Source organism: Hyperolius riggenbachi, chromosome 10 (assembly GCF_040937935.1).
Source record: "Hyperolius riggenbachi isolate aHypRig1 chromosome 10, aHypRig1.pri, whole genome shotgun sequence".
Classification (NCBI taxonomy): domain Eukaryota; kingdom Metazoa; phylum Chordata; class Amphibia; order Anura; family Hyperoliidae; genus Hyperolius; species Hyperolius riggenbachi.
In genome coordinates this window covers 202,081,442-202,102,344 of record NC_090655.1, presented here as the reverse complement: position 1 = coordinate 202,102,344, position 20,903 = coordinate 202,081,442, and the positions used below count along the sequence as shown (strand labels likewise).

Here is a 20,903-nt window from a genome sequence, read left to right as displayed (position 1 = left end):
AAAATCGGCCCAGCAGGGCCTGAGCGGCAGCCATCGGCGGTGATGGACGAGCTGAGCTCGTCCATACCGCTAAGATGGTTAATCCATATAAGCTGCATATTTCCCTGAATGTTAGCCATCTTGCTTGTGGTAGAGACCAGACATTACCTAATTTAGTTATTCCTGCTACCTCCCAATCTAAGAAACCCTTGTGGGATAAGCTTGGCGGGAATCCTGGGTGCCCCCAAAGTGGCATATATTTAGATACATGTGCTGGCAAGCCAAATTTTTTCCTCACCTCCTTCCATGTAGCCCAAGTGTCTTTCACCATTCTACTAGGTTTCATTCTTTCAGGTAAATACTTCCATTTAGTGTGCATTATTGCTAGGGGTGACCACGGCTCCATAAATGCTTTTTCTAACCCCAAATTTGAAAATCTACTGGTTTCACACACCCAATCCCTAATGTGTCTGAATAGGCATGCCAGGTTATATAAACGTATATCCGGTATACCGAGCCCTCCCCAATGCTTTGGCAATTTTAATTTGTTTAGTGCTATCCTGGTTTTCCGCCCCGCCCATAGAAACTTTGAGAACGCTCTTTCTAATGTTTGTATGTCTATGTGCTTGACCAACAAGGGTATTGTCTGTAAGGGATAAAGTAATTTCCCAAAACACATGGCTTTAATTACTGCTGCCCTCCCCATAACATTTATTGGCAGGTTTTCCCATCTTTTCAGTTTCTGTTCTATTTCCTTTATCAAGGGATTATAGTTCAGCGTGTATAGGGAATGAGGGTCTTTGCTAATTCTAATGCCCAAATATTTAACTTCTGATTTTATCTGAGCTCTAATCCCTTGATCTTGCAATGTATTTGGTGCTCGAGAGGTCAAATAGAGCAAATCGCTTTTATCTTGGTTTATTTTGAAACCACTGAATGTCCCCAGCTCTTGCACTATCTGGAATACCTTAGGCAGATCCTTGCTTGGCTGAGCCAAAAAGAGTAGCACATCGTCGGCAAAAGCTGCTAATGTGACTGTTTCGTTGCCCACCTCTATACCCTTAATTTTTTCTTGTAAGATCCTCAGCATAGGCTCTAGTGCCAAATTGAAAAGCAGAGGCGATAGGGGGCACCCCTGGCGAGTCCCCTTTTGTAGTTTAAATCTATGGGAGAGGAACCCTGGAGTATGTATTTGGGCCGTTGGGTTTATATGTGTCGTTTTTACGTAATTTGCAAAAGGGCCTGTTATATTCATTTTCTGAAGTACCCTTTTTAACCAGTCCCACCTTATGTTGTCAAATGCTTTTCCGCGTCGAGGGGCAGCATTGCCGCTCCCCGACACGAAATGGGTTAGGCCTTTGCCCAATCTAGTACAGTGAGGACTTTCCTTAGATTCATAGTAGCTGAGCGTTGGCGTATAAAGCCTGCTTGGCAAGGGCTAACTAATTTGTGCATAACCATGGCTAGCCTGTCTGACAGTATTTTACTCAGTAGTTTAATGTCTAGGTTCATCAATGACACCGGCCTATAGGCCTCTGGAAGAAGAGGGCCCCTCCCCGCTTTTAATAGGAGTTTAATATAGGCATTATTTGCGGATTGTGGCATAATTTTTTTTGGAGTATATGATTAAACATCTGGCACAAGGGGTCCGCTATTTCCTCCTTTAATAGTTTAAAAAAATTCTGATGTCAGGCCATCAGGCCCTGGTGCTTTATGGTTTGTCAATGATTTTATTATTTCTATCACGTCCCCTTTTGTTATTTCCGCATTTAGGAATTCGAGGTCTTCTTCCCCCAATGTTGGAAGTTTGGCTTCCTCTAGAATATGGTCCCTTGTTTCTATATTTATCCCTCCCATATCACCTGAGTGCTGCTGTAATCTTTAGTTTTTTTATTAATAAAAAATGATCTTTTTTTTTAAACCTATTTATTTTATCCCCTCCAAATTAGCCTTAGACTATGATACATACACTACACATACCTAGGCATCAGCCTATGATAGGGATTAGATTGTGAGCCGTTTGGGGGGACAGTTAAGTGACAGGGCTGCACCCTGTACAGTGCTGAGCTAGATTTCATTGCTGTACACATTTTTTATTATGGATTATTGAAATAGCAGCCTGCCAATTCCAAACGTAGCTGGCAGGCTGATCCCAGTGGCCCCCTGTGTTTACTGCAGGGAATGTGCGCTCGAGTGAGTGCTCGTTCCCTGCAAATCTCGCTCCTCGAGATATACTTTTTCACATAAACCAACTTTATTTACAACAGACACTAAAACACATACAGAGAAATGTGAACATGCGGCTCCACTTCACATTCACATTGTACTCCAAATGGTTTACACCAGTGATTCTCAAACTGTACTTTCCTGGGAAGCCGCAGCTCCCGTCCCTGTTACTGCCATCTGTTCATTTGTTTTGCAGATCAGCCATTGCAACGGCTGCCTTACAGAGCACACAGAAGCGTATTGCTGCGATCCCTGCTGCAGTGTCTGGTGACCCATGCTGTCATCCAATTGGATAGCAGCTGGCCACCTACCTATGCTTGTCAGAGCAGAGCTGTGGGGATTCTGGCAGCCGAAACCTTCACCGCTCACCAAGAACATGAAACAGGTGAGGAGATGGTGTCTGTGGCTTTCAGGGGCCTGGGGGGAGCCAGCACACACTCCAGCCCTCTCCATACACAGTAGAAGAAAGGTTCCTTTGTTCCTATGCTTGTCAGAGCAGAGCTGTGGGGACTCTGGCAGCCAGAACCATCACCACTCGCCAAGAACATGAAATTGGTGAGGAGATGGTGTCTATGGCTTTCAGGGGCCTGGGGGGAGCCAGCACACACTCCAGCACTTTCCATACTCTCCGCACAGTAGAAGAAAGGTTCCTTGTTCCTATGCTTGTCAAAGCAGAGCTGTGGGGATCCTGGCAGCCAGAACCATCACCGCTTGCCAAGAACATGAAACAGGTGAGGAGATGGTGTCTGTGGCTTTCAGGGGCCTGGGGGGAGCCAGCACACACTCCAGCACTTTCCATACTCTCCGCACAGTAGAAGAAAGGTTTTGGGTTCCTTTGTTCCTATGCTTGTCAGAGCAGAGCTGTGGGGATCCTGGCAGCCAGAACCATCACTGCTCGCCAAGAACATGAAACAGGTGAGGAGATGGTGCCTGGGGCTTACAGGGCCTGGGGGGAGCCAGCACACACTCCAGCACTTTCCACATTCTCTGCACAGTAGAAGAAAGTTTCAGGGTTCCTTTGGCTTTCAAAATGCCTATTAACCTCCTGGGCGTTACGCACTCCGGAGGGTTTGCAGCCAGGAGCCCCCATTATAATTTGAAGCGATCGGATAGTTCTATTATCTTCAGCTAGCACTAGGCTCGCTAGCAGTGGTGGTCAGCATCCTTAGATTACGTCTGATCCCCCCCCCCAATCGCCGCTAAATACATTACCCCCCCCTGGATCCAGCGATCGCTGCAGCCTCTCCGGACAGCTCCGCTCTTCTCTATGGGAAGGATCGAACATGACGTCATTACGTCATGCGCAGACCATATTCTCCCCATAGAGAGGACCGGAGATGTGCAGGGAGGCTGCAGCGATCGCTGTATCCAGGGGGGTAATGTATTTAGCGGCCATTGGGGGGGGGGGGATCAGACGTAATCTAAGGATGCTGACCACCACTGCTAGCTAGCCTAGTGCTAGTTAAAGATAATATAACTATCCGATCGCTTCAAATTATAATGGGGGACTCCTGGGGACAGCTGGCGGTATGCCCGACACAGTGTTGGGTATACCGCTAAGGAGGATAAACACCATTTAAACTCTCAACAAACGCACAATATATGGTAGCAGAGCGTTTAACCAGCCAATGTCACAACCTGAAAAATGCCTGACGTACACAAGGACCAACACTTACAAATGCCTGCAAACACATGCAACTGCTCGCGGAATTGAAGGAGTTTGATATAAACAATCCAATGCACTGAGCAGCATGAAAGAGTCCTCAGGATTCAGTGTAAAAATGCTGTCATGTGCGCTTTGCAAGAAGTAAAAGAAACATTGAAAAAGAAAACGTATGGTCAAAACATTTCCCACACTCAACACAAATGTTTCTCAAGCAATTTACGCTCAAAACATTTCCTACACCCAGCACTCAAAAGGGGCTTCTTACCAGTGTGACCTTGTCAGACAGACAAGGTTTAATTTATGTCCAAAACATTTCCTACACTAAGCACACGAATAGGGCTTCTCACCTGTGTGAGATCTCATGTCTGACAAGGCTTCCTTTCTCTGTATAACATTTCCCACACTCAGCACATGAATAGGGCTTCTCACCAGTGTGAGATCTCTCATGTGTAAATAGGTGTCCTTTCAGACCAAAACATTTCCCACACTCAGCACATGAATAGGGCTTCTCACCAGTGTGAGATCTCTCATGTTTGACGAGGCTTCTTTTCTCTGTATAACATTTCCCACACTCAGCACATAAATAAGGCTTCTCACCAGTGTGAGATCTCTCATGTGTTAAAAGGTGTCCTTTCCGCCCAAAACATTTTCCACACTCAGCACATGAATAGGGCTTCTCGCCAGTGTGAGATTTCTCATGTTTGATAAGGTCTGATTTCTGCCCAAAACTTTTCCCACACTCAGCACATGAATGGGGCTTATCACCAGTGTGAGATCTCTCATGCAAGACAAGTCGTGATTTCTGCCCAAAACATTTCCCACACTCAGCACATGAATAGGGCTTCTGACCAGAGTGAAATCTCTCATGTCTGACAAGGCTTCCTTTCTCTACAAAACATTTCCCACACTCATCACACGAATAGGGCTTCTGACCAGTGTGAGATCTCTCATGTATTAAAAGGTGTTCTTTCCGCCCAAAACACTTCCCACACTCAGCACATGAATAGGGTTTCTCACCAGTATGAGACCTCTCATGTATTAAAAGGTGTCCTTTCCGCCCAAAACATTTCCCACACTCAGAACATGAATAGGGCTTCTCACCCGTGTGAGATCTCTTATGTATGACAAGTTGGGATTTCTGCCCAAAACATTTCCCACACTCAACACATGAATAGGGCTTCTCACCAGTGTGACATCTCTCATGCTTGAATAGGTGTCCTTTCCGCCCAAAACACCTCCCACACTCAGCACATGAATAGGGCTTCTCACCAGTGTGACATCTCCCATGTTTGACAAGGTATGCTTTCCGCCCAAAACATTTCCCACACTCAGCACATGAATAGGGCTTCTCACCAGTGTGAGATCTCTCGTGAATGACAAGAAGTGATTTCCGTACAAAACCTTTTCCACATGTGGAACAGAAATAAGACCATCCAGCAGGGGGAGTGCTGTTTAGGGTATTGGGCCCCTGGGGCTTAGACAAGTGTGGAGAGTCTGGGGGAATATTTGGGGTAGCCATTATATCTCCAGGAGACTCTTGTTCAATGCCATCATCATCCGTTGTACAGTCTGTGGATACAGAGAGATGAGTCTCTGAGAGGTTCCTGATGCCAGGACTCCGCGCTGCAAATAAAGAAACATCATTACTTCCTGTTAGAGAATTCTGAGGGGAGAAACAATTATCATTAGGGATGGTCAGTGAGCTGCTGAGAATTTCAAACTGATGCAAAGTTGATGCAGATTGGAAATGGGCTAGATGCCGCAACTGTGTAACTTTGCATATAATTAGAATTTGCACTCTCTCAAAGTTATTTGCATATCACTGACCATCACTATCAGCTTGACAGAGAGCTGCAGAAGGTTGTGCTCATTACAGGCGGCCAATCACATGACAATAACTTTGCTTTGCATACAAATTTTCTTTATCTTCCAATTTGGACAGTGAAGATAATTTCCTGACATGTTATTTGCATCTCATTTCCCCTTCCTACACATAAAGCATTGGCCATATACGGAAAAAAAAGCAGTAAATTGTACAGATTGATCAGACAATGGAAGCAATGTGTTACTCTTGTGACAACAGACCTACATGTAATTGTACATTTATAATGTTTACACTTCCCACACATTCAAGGCATAACCTTAGACCTTAATGACAGTACTCGACTCCTGCAGGTACACCACTCCTGCAAGCCCAATGTAATGTAGTAACGGAATGGAGAATTTGAAAGCATACAGAGGCACACAACATGTTTCGGGCGTAGCCCTTCCTCACACCCAACATCAGTGACATGTAAATACTCCACCCACAGGAAATTACCCACTTGCGCGAGCATACCGGTTAGGGACAGATTTTCTTGCTTATGCTCATATGTGGTATACAGCCTCAAGTGTCCCTGCGGGTATGTGTACATTGGAGAGACATAAAGGATTGTGAAGTAGCGGACACAAGAGCATAAAAGGGATATTGCTAATTTTGCTCTAGGCAAGAATATGAAACGTTGGTATCAAGGCATTTTCTGAACCTCCGCCACAGTGCCATCGAGTTACAGTGGTTTGTTATCGAGGGGGTGCCTGAACTATGAAGCGGTGGGGATAGGAAAAAGTTGCTGTCACAATGTGAGGTGAAGTGGATTAGTAAATGTAATTGTGTTCACCCTAATGGTCTTAATCTGAGCCTGAAATGTTTCATATAAGGTTGTCCTCTCTTCCAGGCTGAATTTGATTGTACAGAGTTTCTGGAAACAGGACTGTATCAAGATAGGTATCGTTAATGATTTAAAATGCAAATTATGCAAAGTACTGTATATGCTGTTTATACGTATCTGGGTAACCTTTTCCTCAGCAAATTGTTTGGGTAGACACAGAATTGTGTAGTTCCCCAGACAGGATATGATACATTGAATAATATTGAATAATGTGGTTGAATAATTTTGTATGTACTGGTGTAGAATCATTTAACCAATTGCTACTTTCTTGTGGGTGGGGTATTTACAGGTCACTGATGTTGGGTGTGGCACACTTAAGGAAGGGCTACGCCCAAAACATGTCGTGTGCCTCTGTATGCTTTCAATACAGTTGAATTGCTGAAGCCATTTGTGTGCCGTCTCCATTCTATTACTATATCAGAATCAGAATCACTTTTATTCGCCAAGTATGACAGGAGTCATACTCGGAATTAGTTGTGGTTCACATGGCGTAGACAAGTTCATAAGAAGAACAAGCACAGAAAAGAAAGAAAAACAAGCACAGAAAAGAAAACAGGATAACACAAAACAGACAATTTAAAGTCCAAAGTTAGTTCAGATCAGTACAGTTTAGTACAGCACAGTACCAGCCAGGCTGCGGTGCCTCCAGTCTACCGTAAAGTCTGCATATAAAAGTCCAAAAGTCAGTACAAGTTCAGTTCCAGCCAGGCTGTGTTGCCTAACCAACCCGGGTGCAGTGAGGGTGAGCTGCAGAGACCCTACCCTCGTGACAGTCTGCCAATTAGTTTAGCAGCAGAATTGCTTGGGGGAAGAAGGCGTTCCTGCGCCTGGTGGTTTTGGATGGGATTGTTCTATAGCGACGACCCGACGGGAGGAGCTCAAAGTAGCGGTTGCCAGGGTGGGAGGGGTCACGAGAGATCCTGGTGGCCCTCAACTTCATCCTAGCAGAGTAGAGGAGATCGAGGGGTGGCAGCGGAGATCCGATGATCTTCTCCGCCTCAGTGATGACTCTCTGCAGTTTATACCTGTTGCTGGACGACGCACTAGCGTACCAGACAATGACTGAGGAGCAGATGATGGATTCAATGGTTGCAGTGTAGAAGCTTCTCAGAAGTTCCCGCGGCATGCCACATTTTTTCAGTTGGCGTAGGAAGAACAGCCTCTGCTGTGATTTCTTCTGAATTCTGGTGGAGTTTTGCCCCCATTTCAGGTCGTTTGTGATGGTTGTGCCAAGAAATCGGACAGATGGCACTCTCGAGACTTCAGTTTTGTCTATGTGGACTGGTGGTAGAGGAGGGGGGTGCCTCCTGAAATCTACCACCAGTTCGACCGTCTTTGCTGCGTTTAGTACTAGGTTGTTATCCCTGCACCAGTTGCAGATTCTCTCAACTTGGCTGCGGTACTCGTGTTCTCCGTTGCTGCCGATTAGGCCTAAGATGGTAGTGTCATCCGCAAATTTGATGACCTTCACAGAGCTGGCAGTGGAGGTACAGTTGTTAGTATACAAGGAGAACAGGAGTGGAGACAGTACACATCCTTGTGGGGCACCTGTATTTGTGGTTCTCACACTGGAGGAGAAGCTTCCGAGTTTGACTAGTTGCGTTCTACTCGACAGGAAGTCCTTGACCCATACGCGAAGGGAGGGATCGACTCCGAGCTGCGCCAGGTTGCTGAGCAGGATATCTGGGCAGATAGTGTTGAAAGCTGAGCTGAAGTCCAGAAACAGTATCCTGGCGTAGGAGTCAGGTCTGTCTAGGTGCTCTGTGATGTACGCCAGGCTGATGTTAATGGCGTCTTCAACGGATCTGTTAGCCCTATATGCGAATTGGAGCGGGTCAAGGAGGGCGTTGGTGGAGCACTTAAGGTGGGCGAGGACCAGTCGCTCGAGGATCTTAATGATGTTGGAGGTTAGGGCCACCGGTCTAAAGTTGTTGAGATCCGTGCTGCCTGGTTTTTTGGGGACCGGTATAATTGTCGACCTCTTGAAGCAAAAGGGCACTGTACCTTCTGACAGTGACCGCATGAATAAGGAGGTAAGCACAGGGGATAGCTGGTCTGCGCAGGTTCTTAGGCAGATCGATGACACGCCATCCGGGCCAGAGGCCTTCCTGGGGTTCAGCTTGCGGAGATGCCAGAGAACTTCAGCCTCCTGGACTATAACTGGCGCAGAGGCCTCAGGTTCCCCCACAGGTGGGACCCCGAGTTGTGCGGACTGGCGTTCAAACCTGCAGTAGAACTCGTTAAGCCTCTCTGCCAGCTGGAGGCTGGGGAGGGTCATGGGTTGGGGGGGTCGGTTTGAAGTTCGTGGCTGCTCTAAGGCCTTTCCATACCTCCCGTGTATTGTTAGATTGGAGGCAGAGCCCCACCTTTTCGGAGTAAGCCCTCTTTGCAGCCCTCAGTTCGTGTTTTAGGGCATTTCTGGCCTCCCTAAACTCCTCTGGTGAGCCGGTCTTATGGGCCTCCTCCTTGAGTTTTCGGAGCTTGCGCAGTTTGTTGTTGAACCAGGGTTTGTTATTGGGGAAGATTTTGAAGGTCTTGGTTGGGATACATGTTTCTTCGCAGAAGCTGATGTAAGAGGTGACATTTTCTGCCCATTCATCTAGAGTAGGTGCCTCCAGAGTCGTCCAGTCGGTAGAATCAAAACAGCCTTGAAGCTCCAGCTTGGACTCCGCAGTCCATTTTTTGACAGTTCTGATGGTGGGTTTGGTGGACTCCAGGAGCCTCCTGTAGGTGGGGATCAGATAGATTATGTTGTGGTCAGAGCTCCCCAGGGCTGCTCCTTGAGTGGCCTTGTATGCATTCTTATGGACCGTGTAGCAGTGGTCCAGGGTGTTGAGTTTCCTGGTGGGGCAGGTAATGTGTTGCTTATAGCGAGGCATCACCTGTTGTAGGTTCGTGGTATTGAAGTCCCCCAGGATAATGAAGAGGGCCTCCGGAAGGGCAGCTTCCCACCGCGAGATGTTGTCACTGAGTGCACTCAGAGCGGTCTTCGAGCATGCATCAGGGGGAATGTAGACCCCAACGAGAACGAGGGAAGAGAATTCCCTGGGGGAATACTGAGGTCTGCAGTTAATAGCAAGGAACTCGACATCTGGGGTGCAGATCTTGCTGAGAGTGGTGATATTGGAGCACCAGGCAGTGTTGACGTAGAAGCAGATGCCGCCACCTCTTTTTTTCCCTGAGAGATTTAAGTCCCGATCTGCACGCAGGAGGTCGTAGCCTGGCACTTCTAGAGAGTTGTCGGGGATGCACTCGCTCAGCCAGGTCTCTGTGAAGCAGAGAACTGGGGTGTTCTTGCCAATTAGGGGTCTGCTGCAAAGTAGTAGGAGCAACTCATCGACTTTGTTAGGTAGTGAGCAAACATTTGCTAGCAGTATGGCAGGGACAGGAGAACGCAGGCCTTTCCTTTTGAGCCGCACCAGGGCTCCCGCCCTTCTCCCTCTGTGGTGGCGTTTCCTTGGGGCTTGCTTGGTGATCAGATGTTTGATGTGGGTGGTGACCGAGTTCCACAGGGGAGTTCCTTCACGCGACTGGAGGCTAACCGGGGGTTCCCCCTTTAGAAGGTCTTCTCTCGACAGGGTGACAATGTGTTGTGTTGCCCGCCCCGCACCCATAGCAAGAATGTTGTAGACAGAAGGGGATGGTACGGAGTGCCGGCAGATAGTGGTGCCACAGGGAGCGTGTAGACTGTGGAGGATCTGTACAGTGGGTAGTGCCGACCAGCAATGTCTTTGGGGCCAGGACGACCAGCGACTCGAGTGGCGAAGAGCAGGCAGGTATGCGAGCCCAGAGCTGTGGCGCAACGACTGCAGATTAAAGACCAGGCCTGCAGCAAGCGACGAGCAGGGCACAGAGCAGTGGGTAGCGCACTGGGGGTGCAGGCAGCAGCAGAGCATAGACAATGTGTGTGTGCAACAGGCCAGCAGCAGGTGGAGAACCAGGCAAAAGAGTGGGTCTCAAAAACAGTGTGAGACACTTCTTGCTATATGTAATTATAGCAAGAAGTCTGGGTTATGTTTGTAGAGCAATGTGGTGTCACTTACACATTCTTACCATTGTATCCTTCTGTCACTCACATGTCCCTTGTAATGTACCTTTATCTCTCTCTTGTTCCCAATTGTGCAAATAAAGATATTGTGCTATTACAATATTATAAATTATACAGTAGGAGCTGTGAGGTACAAGAATTATCCATTTATCTCATGGAGATCTAAAAAAACGAATACTTCTGTCCTGTCCAATGAGGAACTAAATTGATGCACACTCCAGCAGTCCTATTGGACAGATCAGTGGAGGTGCGGAAGGGGGCGTGGCTAGAAATCACTAGTTCCCCTTCAAAACTTGGGATACCCCTCCAACTTTGTAACAACCCTGACATGACCAGATTTTATTTTATTCATTCATTAACATTGTACATAAAGTTGTGTGGAAAATAGTACTGCATTCGCTGCTTCCTCTGCTCCTCCCATTCCCAGTTGGCGCAGCGGTTCTGAATCCTATATACAGGAAATGGATGTGAATGAGCGGATTGTGACTGCACATGCACAAGTTAATGACCCCCGCATGCAGAGTAACAGGAAGCACTCACGCATGTCTTTTTTACTTCATTCACAAGCTGCTCCTATTACTGGGCATGTGCAGCTCATGAAGTCAAGCCTACTCACAGGAAATGCCCTTTGCAGTACAAGAGAGGAAGTGCTAACAGCTTCAGTACTTCTCTATAGACAGTCACAAATATTTAATTTAAAAAAAATTAGGTATGCTTTATTTTCTCCTCTGCCCCTCCTGTGTGCTTCCTTCAGTGCCTCCTCTGCTCTTACCAACAGATACGGTGTACATCCACGGGGCAGCTTGTGCTCCTGCCTATGCAAATCTGCACTTGGGATTTTGGGAATGCAGAGGTGTTTACAAGTATCCACTATGGCAGGAGCACGCCCCCTGTGGATTAGATGTATAGATGACATCCTGATGGTGTGGACAGGGACTATGGAGGATATCTGTGTCTTTCTTCGGGATCGGAATGATAACTTATTGAATATTAAACTCACTCATGTGCAGAGTGACACAAGTTTGCACTTTTTGGATCTTGAGGTGAGAATGGTAGAAGGGAGATTGGTCTCCTTCAGTTAAAAGAAGCCTACTGGACTGAAGGTTCGCTGCACGGGGATGGGGGGGGGGGGGGGGGGGGGGCATTTTGTAGAGAGAGGAAGACAGGACACATTTCAAAGAGGTGGAGACTTTTTAAAGAGTGTGCGATGGCAAGAACACAATGGGACCCTTTTTATTGGGAACAGGCTTAAAATAAAAAAAATAAAAAAAAGAAGAAGCAGCCTCTGCTCCTGCGCCACTTATGGTCGTGCTTACATAGATGGGAGTATTCTGCACAGACGCAGAAGTACTGTGCCTGTTCATGGCTGCGGGTGTGTGGCCCGGTGAGCAGTGCGGCCTTGCGCAGATGCAGACGTCGCCGCCCGCTATGCAGGTGACCCCGACCCACGAGATTTATCTTAATATGAAGTGCAGCCCTTGGGCAAAAAAAAGGCTGGGCACCACTGACTTAATGTGTAAACACAAACAATTCTTCAAGTTTTATTTTTTAGAATGGCCGCTCTGTTTACTTGTCTAAACATTGTTATTTGCAGTCACTGTAGCAGAAGCTTTAACCACTTCACCATTAAAGCTTCTTTTATCTTAAAAATCAGAGCATCTTTCAAATTTCAGCGCTGCTTCCACTCATTCAGCAATAACTTTATTACTACTTAATTACCTTATTTTTGTTTTGTAATTCCTAAATTTTATATGCATTTTAAAAGGGAAGCTATGGCTTTACAATAAACAATGCTACTGCAGATAAAACCCACACATTTTCCCATTTGTCCTGGTCATCCCAGCATTTAGTAAGTTCCTAGTACAATGTATGGGGACAATATATTATTTGGAAATAAAGGTGTATATTTTTGTTTTCTTGTTGTAGTCGATCAATAATTACAAGCCCATATTTGCAAAAATAACAGTAATATATGGCATACATGTTCCAAAAGCCCCAAAGGTAGCAATCTATGCATACTTTGGTACAGAATATAAGAAAATAATGTTTAATTATATTTGGCATCCCTGGGAGATGTGGAAAACTGTGGAGGATTATTGGCCTGTTACGTAACATTGCTTGAACGCTGTAGAAATTACCTCTTCACAATCATTGGTTTCTATGTCTCGGTTCGACTTATATACTCTCAAGATAACACTTGGGCCCATATGCAATTATTTTCTTCTACATGTTTTCTTCTGATATTTTCACACATTGGCCCATATGCAATTACATTTTTCACTTGAGTTATCTCCTAGGAGATAATTTTCATTTTCTTTTTAACCTAACTTTTCAGCATTTTACATTTGAAAATGTACCCAAAGGTTAGTGAAAAAGTGCTACCAAATTCATTTTGAGTGTTTTCCTGCTTGCTGGTGGCTAAAAACACATTTTGTGACAAGTTGTGAAAATATCACCTAGGAGAAAAAGTGAATTGCATATGGGCCCTTGTAAATAAAATGCCTTTTAATCTACCAAAAAGCTATAACATATTCAATAATTTTGAAAGCACTCTTTCACTTACTTTTTGGCACTTTTTCAATTGCAGATTGCTGAAAAAGTTATTTTAAAATTAAGGTTGAAGAAGTGTGTGGGGCCAGCATGACAAGATGTCCTCGCTGTGAGTGCCGTGTCTCGCTACATCACCTTTTTTAGCCTTCTGAGGGGACTTATAAGCTACCTGTTTATATCCGGAACTGGGCGATACTGTGGGTTGCAAAAGTATTCGGCCCCCTTGAAGTTTTCCACCTTTTGTCATATTACTGCCACAAACAGGAATCAATTTTATTGGAATTCCACATGAAAGACCAATACAAAGTGGTGTACACATGAGAAGTGGAACGAAAATCATACATGATTCCAAACATTTTTTACAAATAAATAACTGCAAAGTGGTTTGTGCATAATTATTCGGCCCCCTTTTGATCTGAGTGCAGTCAGTTGCCTATAGACATTGCCTGATGAGTGCTAATGACTAAATAGAGTGCACCTGTGTGTAATCTAATGTCAGTACAAATACAGCTGCTCTGTGAGGGCCTCAGAGGTTGTCTAAGAGAATATTGGCAGCAACAACACTGTGAAGTCCAAAGAACACACAAGACAGGTCCAAGACAGGTCAGGGATCAAGTTATTGAGAAATTTAAAGCAGGCTTAGGCTACAAAAAGATTTCCAAAGCCTTGAACATCCCACGGAGCACTGTTCAAGCAATCATTCAGAAATGGAAGGAGTATGGCACAACTGTAAACCTACCAAGACAAGGCCATCCACCTAAACTCACAGGCCGAACAAGGAGAGCGCTGATCAGAAATGCAGTCAAGAGGCCCATGGTGACTCTGGACGAGCTGCAGAGATCTACAGCTCAGGTGGGAGACTCTGTCCATAGGACAACTATTAGTCATGCACTGTACAAAGTTGGCCTTTATGGAAGAGTGGCAAGAAGAAAGGCATTATTAACAGAAAGCATAAGAAGTCGCGTTTGCAGTTTGCCACAACCCATGTGGGGGACACAGCAACCATGTGGAAGAAGGTGCTCTGGTCAGATGAGACCAAAATGGAACTTTTTGGCCAAAATGCAAAACGCTATGTGTGGCAGAAAACTAACACTGCACATAACTCTGAACACACCATCCCCACTGTCAAATATGGTGGTGGCAGCATCATGCTTGGGGGGTGCATCTCTTCAGCAGGGACAGGGAAGCTGGTCAGAGTTGATGGGAAGATGGATGGAGCCAAATACAGGGCAAACTTGGAAGAAAACCTCTTGGAGACTGTAAAAGACTTGAGACTGGGGCGGAGGTTCACCTTCCAGCAGGACAATGACCCTAAACATAAAGCCAGGGCAACAATGGAATGGTTTAAAACAAAACATATTTATGTGTTAGAATGGCCCAGTCAAAGTCCAGATCTAAATCCAATCAAGAATCTGTGGCAAGATCTGAAAACTGCTGTTCACAAACGCTGTCCATCTAATCTGACTGAGCTGGAGCTGTTTTGCAAAGAAGAATGGGCAAGGATTTCCGTCTCTAGATGTGCAAAGCTGGTAGATACATAACCTAAAAGACTGGCAGCTGTAATTGCAGCAAAAGGTGGTTCTACAAAGTATTAACTCAGGGGGCCGAATAAGGGGCTGAATAATTACGCACACCTCGCTTTGCAGTTATTTATTTGTAAAAAATGTTTGGAATCGTGTATGATTTTCGATCCACTTCTCACATGTACACCACTTTGTATTGGTCTTTCACGTGGAATTCCAATAAAATGGATGCATGTTTGTGGCAGTAATGTGACAAAATGTGGAAAACTTCAAGGGGGCCGAATACTTTTGCAACCCACTGTATATCCAGGAGCTCACAGAGGAAGAAACCCAGCAACAGCAATGTACCAGAGCCCATCAAATCAACTAACCTGCAGCAGCCGAAGGCCGGCCCTAGACTTTTTGCCGCCTGAGGCAAATTTAGGAGAAAATTGCTGAGGCCCCCCCCCCCGCCCATCCGTGGGTGCGGGGGGCAGCCGCCGAGCCGGAGGGGTAGCGGGCAGGTCGGGGGTATTGGGCCTAGCGTTGGGGAGGGGGGGCGCCTGGGTCCCCCGATCTGCGCTCCCCTCCAGCTGTAATTAGGAAGCAGCCGCTTGCAGATCGTAAGAGGCAACGGGCGGGGAGGACTCACCTTATCCGTGTTCCAGCGAGCGTTCCACTGACGTCACTTCCTGCATCGCCTCCCACTTACAATACAGTGAGCGGCGATGCAGGAAGTGACGTCAGTGGAGCGCTCGCTGGAACGCGGAAAAGGTGAGTCCTCCCCGCCCGTTGCCTCTTACGACCTGCAAGCGGCTGCTTCCTAATTACAGCTGGAGGGGAGCGCAGATCGGGGGACCCAGGCGAGGGAGGGGGGGGGGTTCGACCCCCCTCCCCACCGCTAGGCCCAATACCCCCGACCTGCCCGCTACCCCTCCGTCTCGGCGGCCGGCCCCCCCTAGAAGTTTTCCGCCTGAGGCAAATGTTTCACCCCGCCTCATGAGCAGGCCGGCCCTGAGGCCAACCCATTGTCCAAAATGGCCACCAGCCAAACTCCACAGAAGAGATCGGGTGAGTATGTGCCTTCTACCACGGACGAACAGATCCCTGCCATCTTCTGCACCCAGCCATCTCCCCCTGCCTGCACAGCCTCTTTGGGACCTGTGTCCAATGAGGAGCTGGTCGCCACCAGAAAGTTTTCAGGGCCGAGCGGAAAGAAGCAGTAAATAAATTCACCCAGTAGCTGCATGAACTCAGCGACAGGGTGGCAGGTCTAGACAAGCGGGGTGATGATTTGGTGACAACAATGGATGCAGACAAAGTGCAAAGCGATGACCACAAGGCTAGGATTGAAGCTCTCGAGTCCAAGATAGAAGACCTCAAGAATAGGAGTCATAGGGGAAACTGAGGATCTGAGGCCTTCCAAAATCTATTATGGATATTAAAACCACTGCTGCTAACTTATTCAGCGCCATGCTGGCACAAGCAGACCCAGCCAGCCTGTACATCACCAGAATCCATCCCTCTCTCACTAAACCCCGAAACCAGGATCTCCCATGGGATATATACGAACGCTCCACTACGAGGAGTCCCGTAACCTCCTGCTTGCCACTGCCCGGAACATGCACAATTTTCCTGGAATTCCTACCTCTGTGCAACTCTTTGCGGACCTGAGGGCCCATTTCCACTTGTTGCTGCACGCGTCAGTGACGCGCGGCGGCACTTCGGGGTGTGCGGGATCACAGGCGAATGCACGGCTATGGGATTTGCAGCCTCTCACGCGAAATCAGTGGCCAGTGTCGGCCGAATCGCTAGGATAAGCGATTTGGCCGGCGGAGCCATAGTTTCCTATGGCAGAATTTCCCCGCGCGATTTGCCTGCGGGGAAACTCTGCAGATTCTGAGCGGTTTCCGTTCCAGTGGAAACGAGCCCTTACACTATCCTGAAGAGATGCTTGTTCAGGCAAATGACCCAAGCACTTTGGGCAGCCTCGATGCATTACAGGTGGGGGTTCTCCTTTATGTTGTCCTTCCAGCACAACAGGAGATCCTACATGTGTAGAACCCTTGAGGAAGGCAGAAGGGCCCTGGTTTCTTACGCCATACCTCATGAAGTCACAAGTAGTCCGTCTCACAACAACCCCCCATAGCTGCACAGATTTGGAACTGTACTCCACCCACATGGCAGTCTCCTCGGAACACGTAAGTGATGTACCCTAATCCTGCCTTGTCCTGCACTGCTTTCCTTATGTAAGGATAAACAGGCTACCCCTTCATCAGTGTACTCTCCGGATTGGCTGCAGGCTTGAACTAACTCCCCCAATTGGTTCATGGCTGAGGGTCGCATGTGCATATACGGTTACCTGATAAGCGGATAGCTGCAGGCTACATACCCTCAACATAGCGACATTGCAGGGGCACTGAGATGATTTATATGCTGGATCACTTACAGTGGGATGCGAAAGTTTGGGCAACCTCGTTAATCGTCAAGATTTTCCTGTATAAATAGTTGGTTGTTACGATAAAAAATGTCACACACACACAGTGATATTTGAGAAATGAAATAAAGTTTATTGGATTTAAATAAAATTAGGCAGGTGCATACATTTGGGCACTGTTGACATTGTATTGTTTCCAAAACCTTTATAACTAATTATTGGATCTCAAATTGGCTTGGTAAGCTCAGTGACCCCTGACCTATATACACAGGTGAATCCAATTATGAGAAAGCTTATTTAAGGTGGTCAATTGTAAGTTTCCCTCCTCTTTTCATTTTCTCTAAAGAGTAGCAAAATGGGGGTCTCAAAACAACTCTCAAATGACCTGAAATCAAAACTTGTTCACTATCATGGTTAAAGAGAAGGATACAGAAAGCCGTGTCAGAGATTTCAGCTGTCTGTTTCCAAAGTTAGGCACATATTGAGGAAATGGAAGACCACAGACTCGGTTCAAGTTAAGGCTCGAAGTAGCAGATCAAGAACAATTTCGGAAAAACAGAAGCGACGAATGGTGAGAACAGTCAGAGTCAACCCACAGACCATAAAACCGAGAAACCGAGAGCCCAATATAGTGTAGTATGTATTGGATCAGGGAGAATTAATGTGGAGTAAGTATTATACTTACAAACATGGGTTACCGTTTAGGCAACCACTATATAGGCAGGTGGGGAGATTAGACCTGTCCCCACTCAGGATTAAGATGTCGCTCTCTGAAGAAGGAAAGGAGGGTTTGTCACCCTTCCAACCACCAAGGGTGGATATCTTGACAAGTAGATGTACAGAGGCGCCAAAAGGATAAAATATGCTAAAATGTTTAAAATATTCGGGTGGCGGCGGTGGACCGGCCACTCAGAAATAGACTCGATGCTGTCGCTTAAGATAAAGACAATTTATTCACATACTCCATGAACAGAACCGCAACGCGTTTCACGGGTATATTCCCGCTTCCTCAGGCAATAAACAGACAGGAGTACACAGTACAGTCTCAAGGTCACGAATAGCGCCTCTGTACAGAATATACGGGAATATACCCGTGAAACGCGTTGCGGTTCTGTTCATGGAGTATGTGAATAAATTGTCTTTATCTTAAGCGACAGCATCGAGTCTATTTCTGAGTGGCCGGTCCACCGCCGCCACCCGAATATTTTAAACATTTTAGCATATTTTATCCTTTTGGCGCCTCTGTACATCTACTTAACCCACAGACCAGCACCAAAGACCTACATCATCTTGCTTCACATGGAGTCATTGTGCATCGTTCCACCATTCAGGGCACTTTACACAAGGAGATGCTGTATGTGAGAGTGATGCAGAGAAAGCCTTTTCTCTGCCCACAGCACAAACAGAGCCCCTTGAGGTATGCTAAAGCACATTTTGACAAACCAGCTTCATTTTGGAATAAGGTGCTGTGGACTGATGAAAGTAAAGTTGAGTTATTTGGGCATAACAAGGGGTGATATGCACGGAGGAAAATGAACACAACATTCCAAGAAAAACACCTGCTACCTACAGTAAAATATGGTGGTGGTTCCATCATGCTGTCAAAGTTGAGGGATGCATGGATTCCACTCAGTATCAGCAGATTCTGAAGACCAATGTTCAGGAATCAGTGACAAAGCTGAAGCTGCGCCCGGGTTGGATCTTTCAACAAGACAACGACCCTAAAAACTGCTCTAAATCCACTAAGGCATTCATGCAGAGGAACAAGTACAACGTTCTGGAATAGCAATCTCAGCCCCCGGTCCGGAATATAATTGAAAATCTGTGGTGCGAGTTAGAGAGAGCTGTCCATGCTCGGAAGCCATCAAACCTGATTGAACTACAGATGTTTTGTAAAGAGGAATGGTCCAAAATACCTTCAACCAGAATCCAGACTCTCACTGGAACCTACAGGAAGCATTTAGAGACTGTAATTCCTGCAAAAGGAGGATCTATTAAATATTGATTTTTATTTCTTTTTGTGGTGCACAAATTTATGCACACTTTCTGTAAATCCAATAAACTTAATTTCACTTTATTATTATTTTCACTCAAAGATCACTGTGTGTGTATATGATATATTTAACTGACATTTTTTATAGTAACAACCAATGATTTATACAGGAAAATCTTGACGATTAACAAGGTTGCCCAAACTTTCGCATCCCCTGTATGTCTCATATGATAGCTAGCTGGGTATATACCAGGCTATTACCTCTGAAGTGTACATGTTGCTTTCTAAAGGCCATTTTTTTGCACAAAACATTTTAGAGCCATGCTTTGTATGCATAGCCCCAGAGGAGTCTGGACATCAGAAAAAGGCCATAAATACCAACATTACGGCATGCTAACAACCATGGCTCTTCAAAAGTTGTTGTTTTGTTTTGTTTTTTGTAAGCTACCGACTCATGTAGATTTGCTGAAACTTTCCCAAATTTGTTCATAATTTTGAAAATTACATTTTTCTTTAACGTTGGATAGTTTGTCCCGTCCAATTTTTTATATGTCATGAGCTCAAGCTACCAAACACATAAACAAGTATTGGATAAAGAGTGGGTGCCGGGCACTAAAGCAAGCCCGACATACCGAGGTGATGAGGAGTCAGGCAGTGGGTACAGGGCACTAAAGCAAGCCCGACATACCGAGGTGATGGGAGGAATAAGGCAGTAGGTGCAGGGCAGTAAAGTATGCCTGAAAGCTGTTTCATGCTGGCGGCCACTTCTTCTGAGGCTGTATAGCTGTAATTCTGGGTATTTTAACCTAACACTGTGTAAGATGCAGACTCTTCCCCATAGATAATGTCCTTGGTTGCTAAGCACTAAGGTGGCAAAAGGATGACATAAGGGCACCAGCGCTGGAACTAAATTAGCAGAAATGTAACACTTTATTAGGTTAATCAGTGCTGCTGACACTAGCAAAAGGCCACTGCTAAAGTCTCGGAGTAAAAAAGAGGGCAGCCCAATTTGAGAGAATAAAGAGACCATTACTGCTGATTACTTACCTGTTTTGCTCTCTGTAACAGTGCCCTCCTCTTTATTTGTCCGCATCATGTCCCCCTCCTCCATAGACTGCTGATCACTCCTCACATATGTCTTTTCTTCTTCCTCTTTACTTGTCCCCATCATGTCACCCTCCTCCATAAACTGCTGATCATTCCTCACATATGTCTCTTCTTCTTCTTCCTCTTTATTGGTCCTCATCATGTCACCCTCCTCCATATACTGCTGATCACTCCTCACATACGTCTCTTCTTCCTCTTTACTTGTCCTCATCATGCCACCTTCCTTCATAGACTGCTGATCACTCCTCACATACGTCTCTTCTTCTTCCTCTTTACTTGTCCCCATCATGTCACCCTCCTCCATAAACTGCTGATCATTCCTCACATATGTCTCTTCTTCTTCCTCTTTAATTGTCCCCATCATGTCTCCCTCCTCCATAGACTGCTGATCACCCCTCATATACATCTCTTCTTCCTCTTTAAATGCCCTCATCATGCCATCCTTCTCCATAGACTGCTGATCACTCCTCACATATGTCTCTTCTTCTTCCTCTTTAATTGTCCCCATCATGTTTCCCTCCTCCATAGACTGCTGATCACTCTTCACAAACATCTCTTCTTTTTCCTCTTTGCTTGTCCCCATCATGTCACCCTCCTTCATAGACTGCTGATCATTCCTCACATATGTCTCTTCTTCTTCCTCTTTAATTGTCCCCATCATGTCTCCCTCCTCCACAGACTGCTGAT

The 20,903-nt window shown here is 46.1% G+C and overlaps 1 protein-coding gene across 1 annotated transcript; it reads right to left on the bottom strand.

The window, feature by feature from the left end:
* Positions 1-3,693: 3,693 nt before the first annotated feature.
* LOC137534246 (zinc finger protein 300-like) lies at positions 3,694-20,898 on the bottom strand. The gene is made up of 2 exons (XM_068255657.1): positions 20,157-20,898; positions 3,694-5,494 (listed from the first exon to the last, which is right to left on the bottom strand). Exons 1-2 carry the CDS (start codon positions 20,875-20,877, stop codon positions 4,215-4,217), a joined length of 2,001 nt encoding a protein of 666 aa, XP_068111758.1. The 5' UTR covers positions 20,878-20,898; the 3' UTR covers positions 3,694-4,214.
* Positions 20,899-20,903: the final 5 nt, after the last annotated feature.

Bases quoted from the DNA above. Each gene is read 5' to 3' on its own strand.
- LOC137534246 (XM_068255657.1), bottom strand. From the start codon at position 20,877: ATGATGGGGACAATTAAAGAGGAAGAAGAAGAGACATATGTGAGGAAT. The intron at 5,495-20,156 runs GTAAGTAATCAG...CTTTATTTGCAG, and splicing joins TGTTACAGAGAGCAAAACAG to CGCGGAGTCCTGGCATCAGG.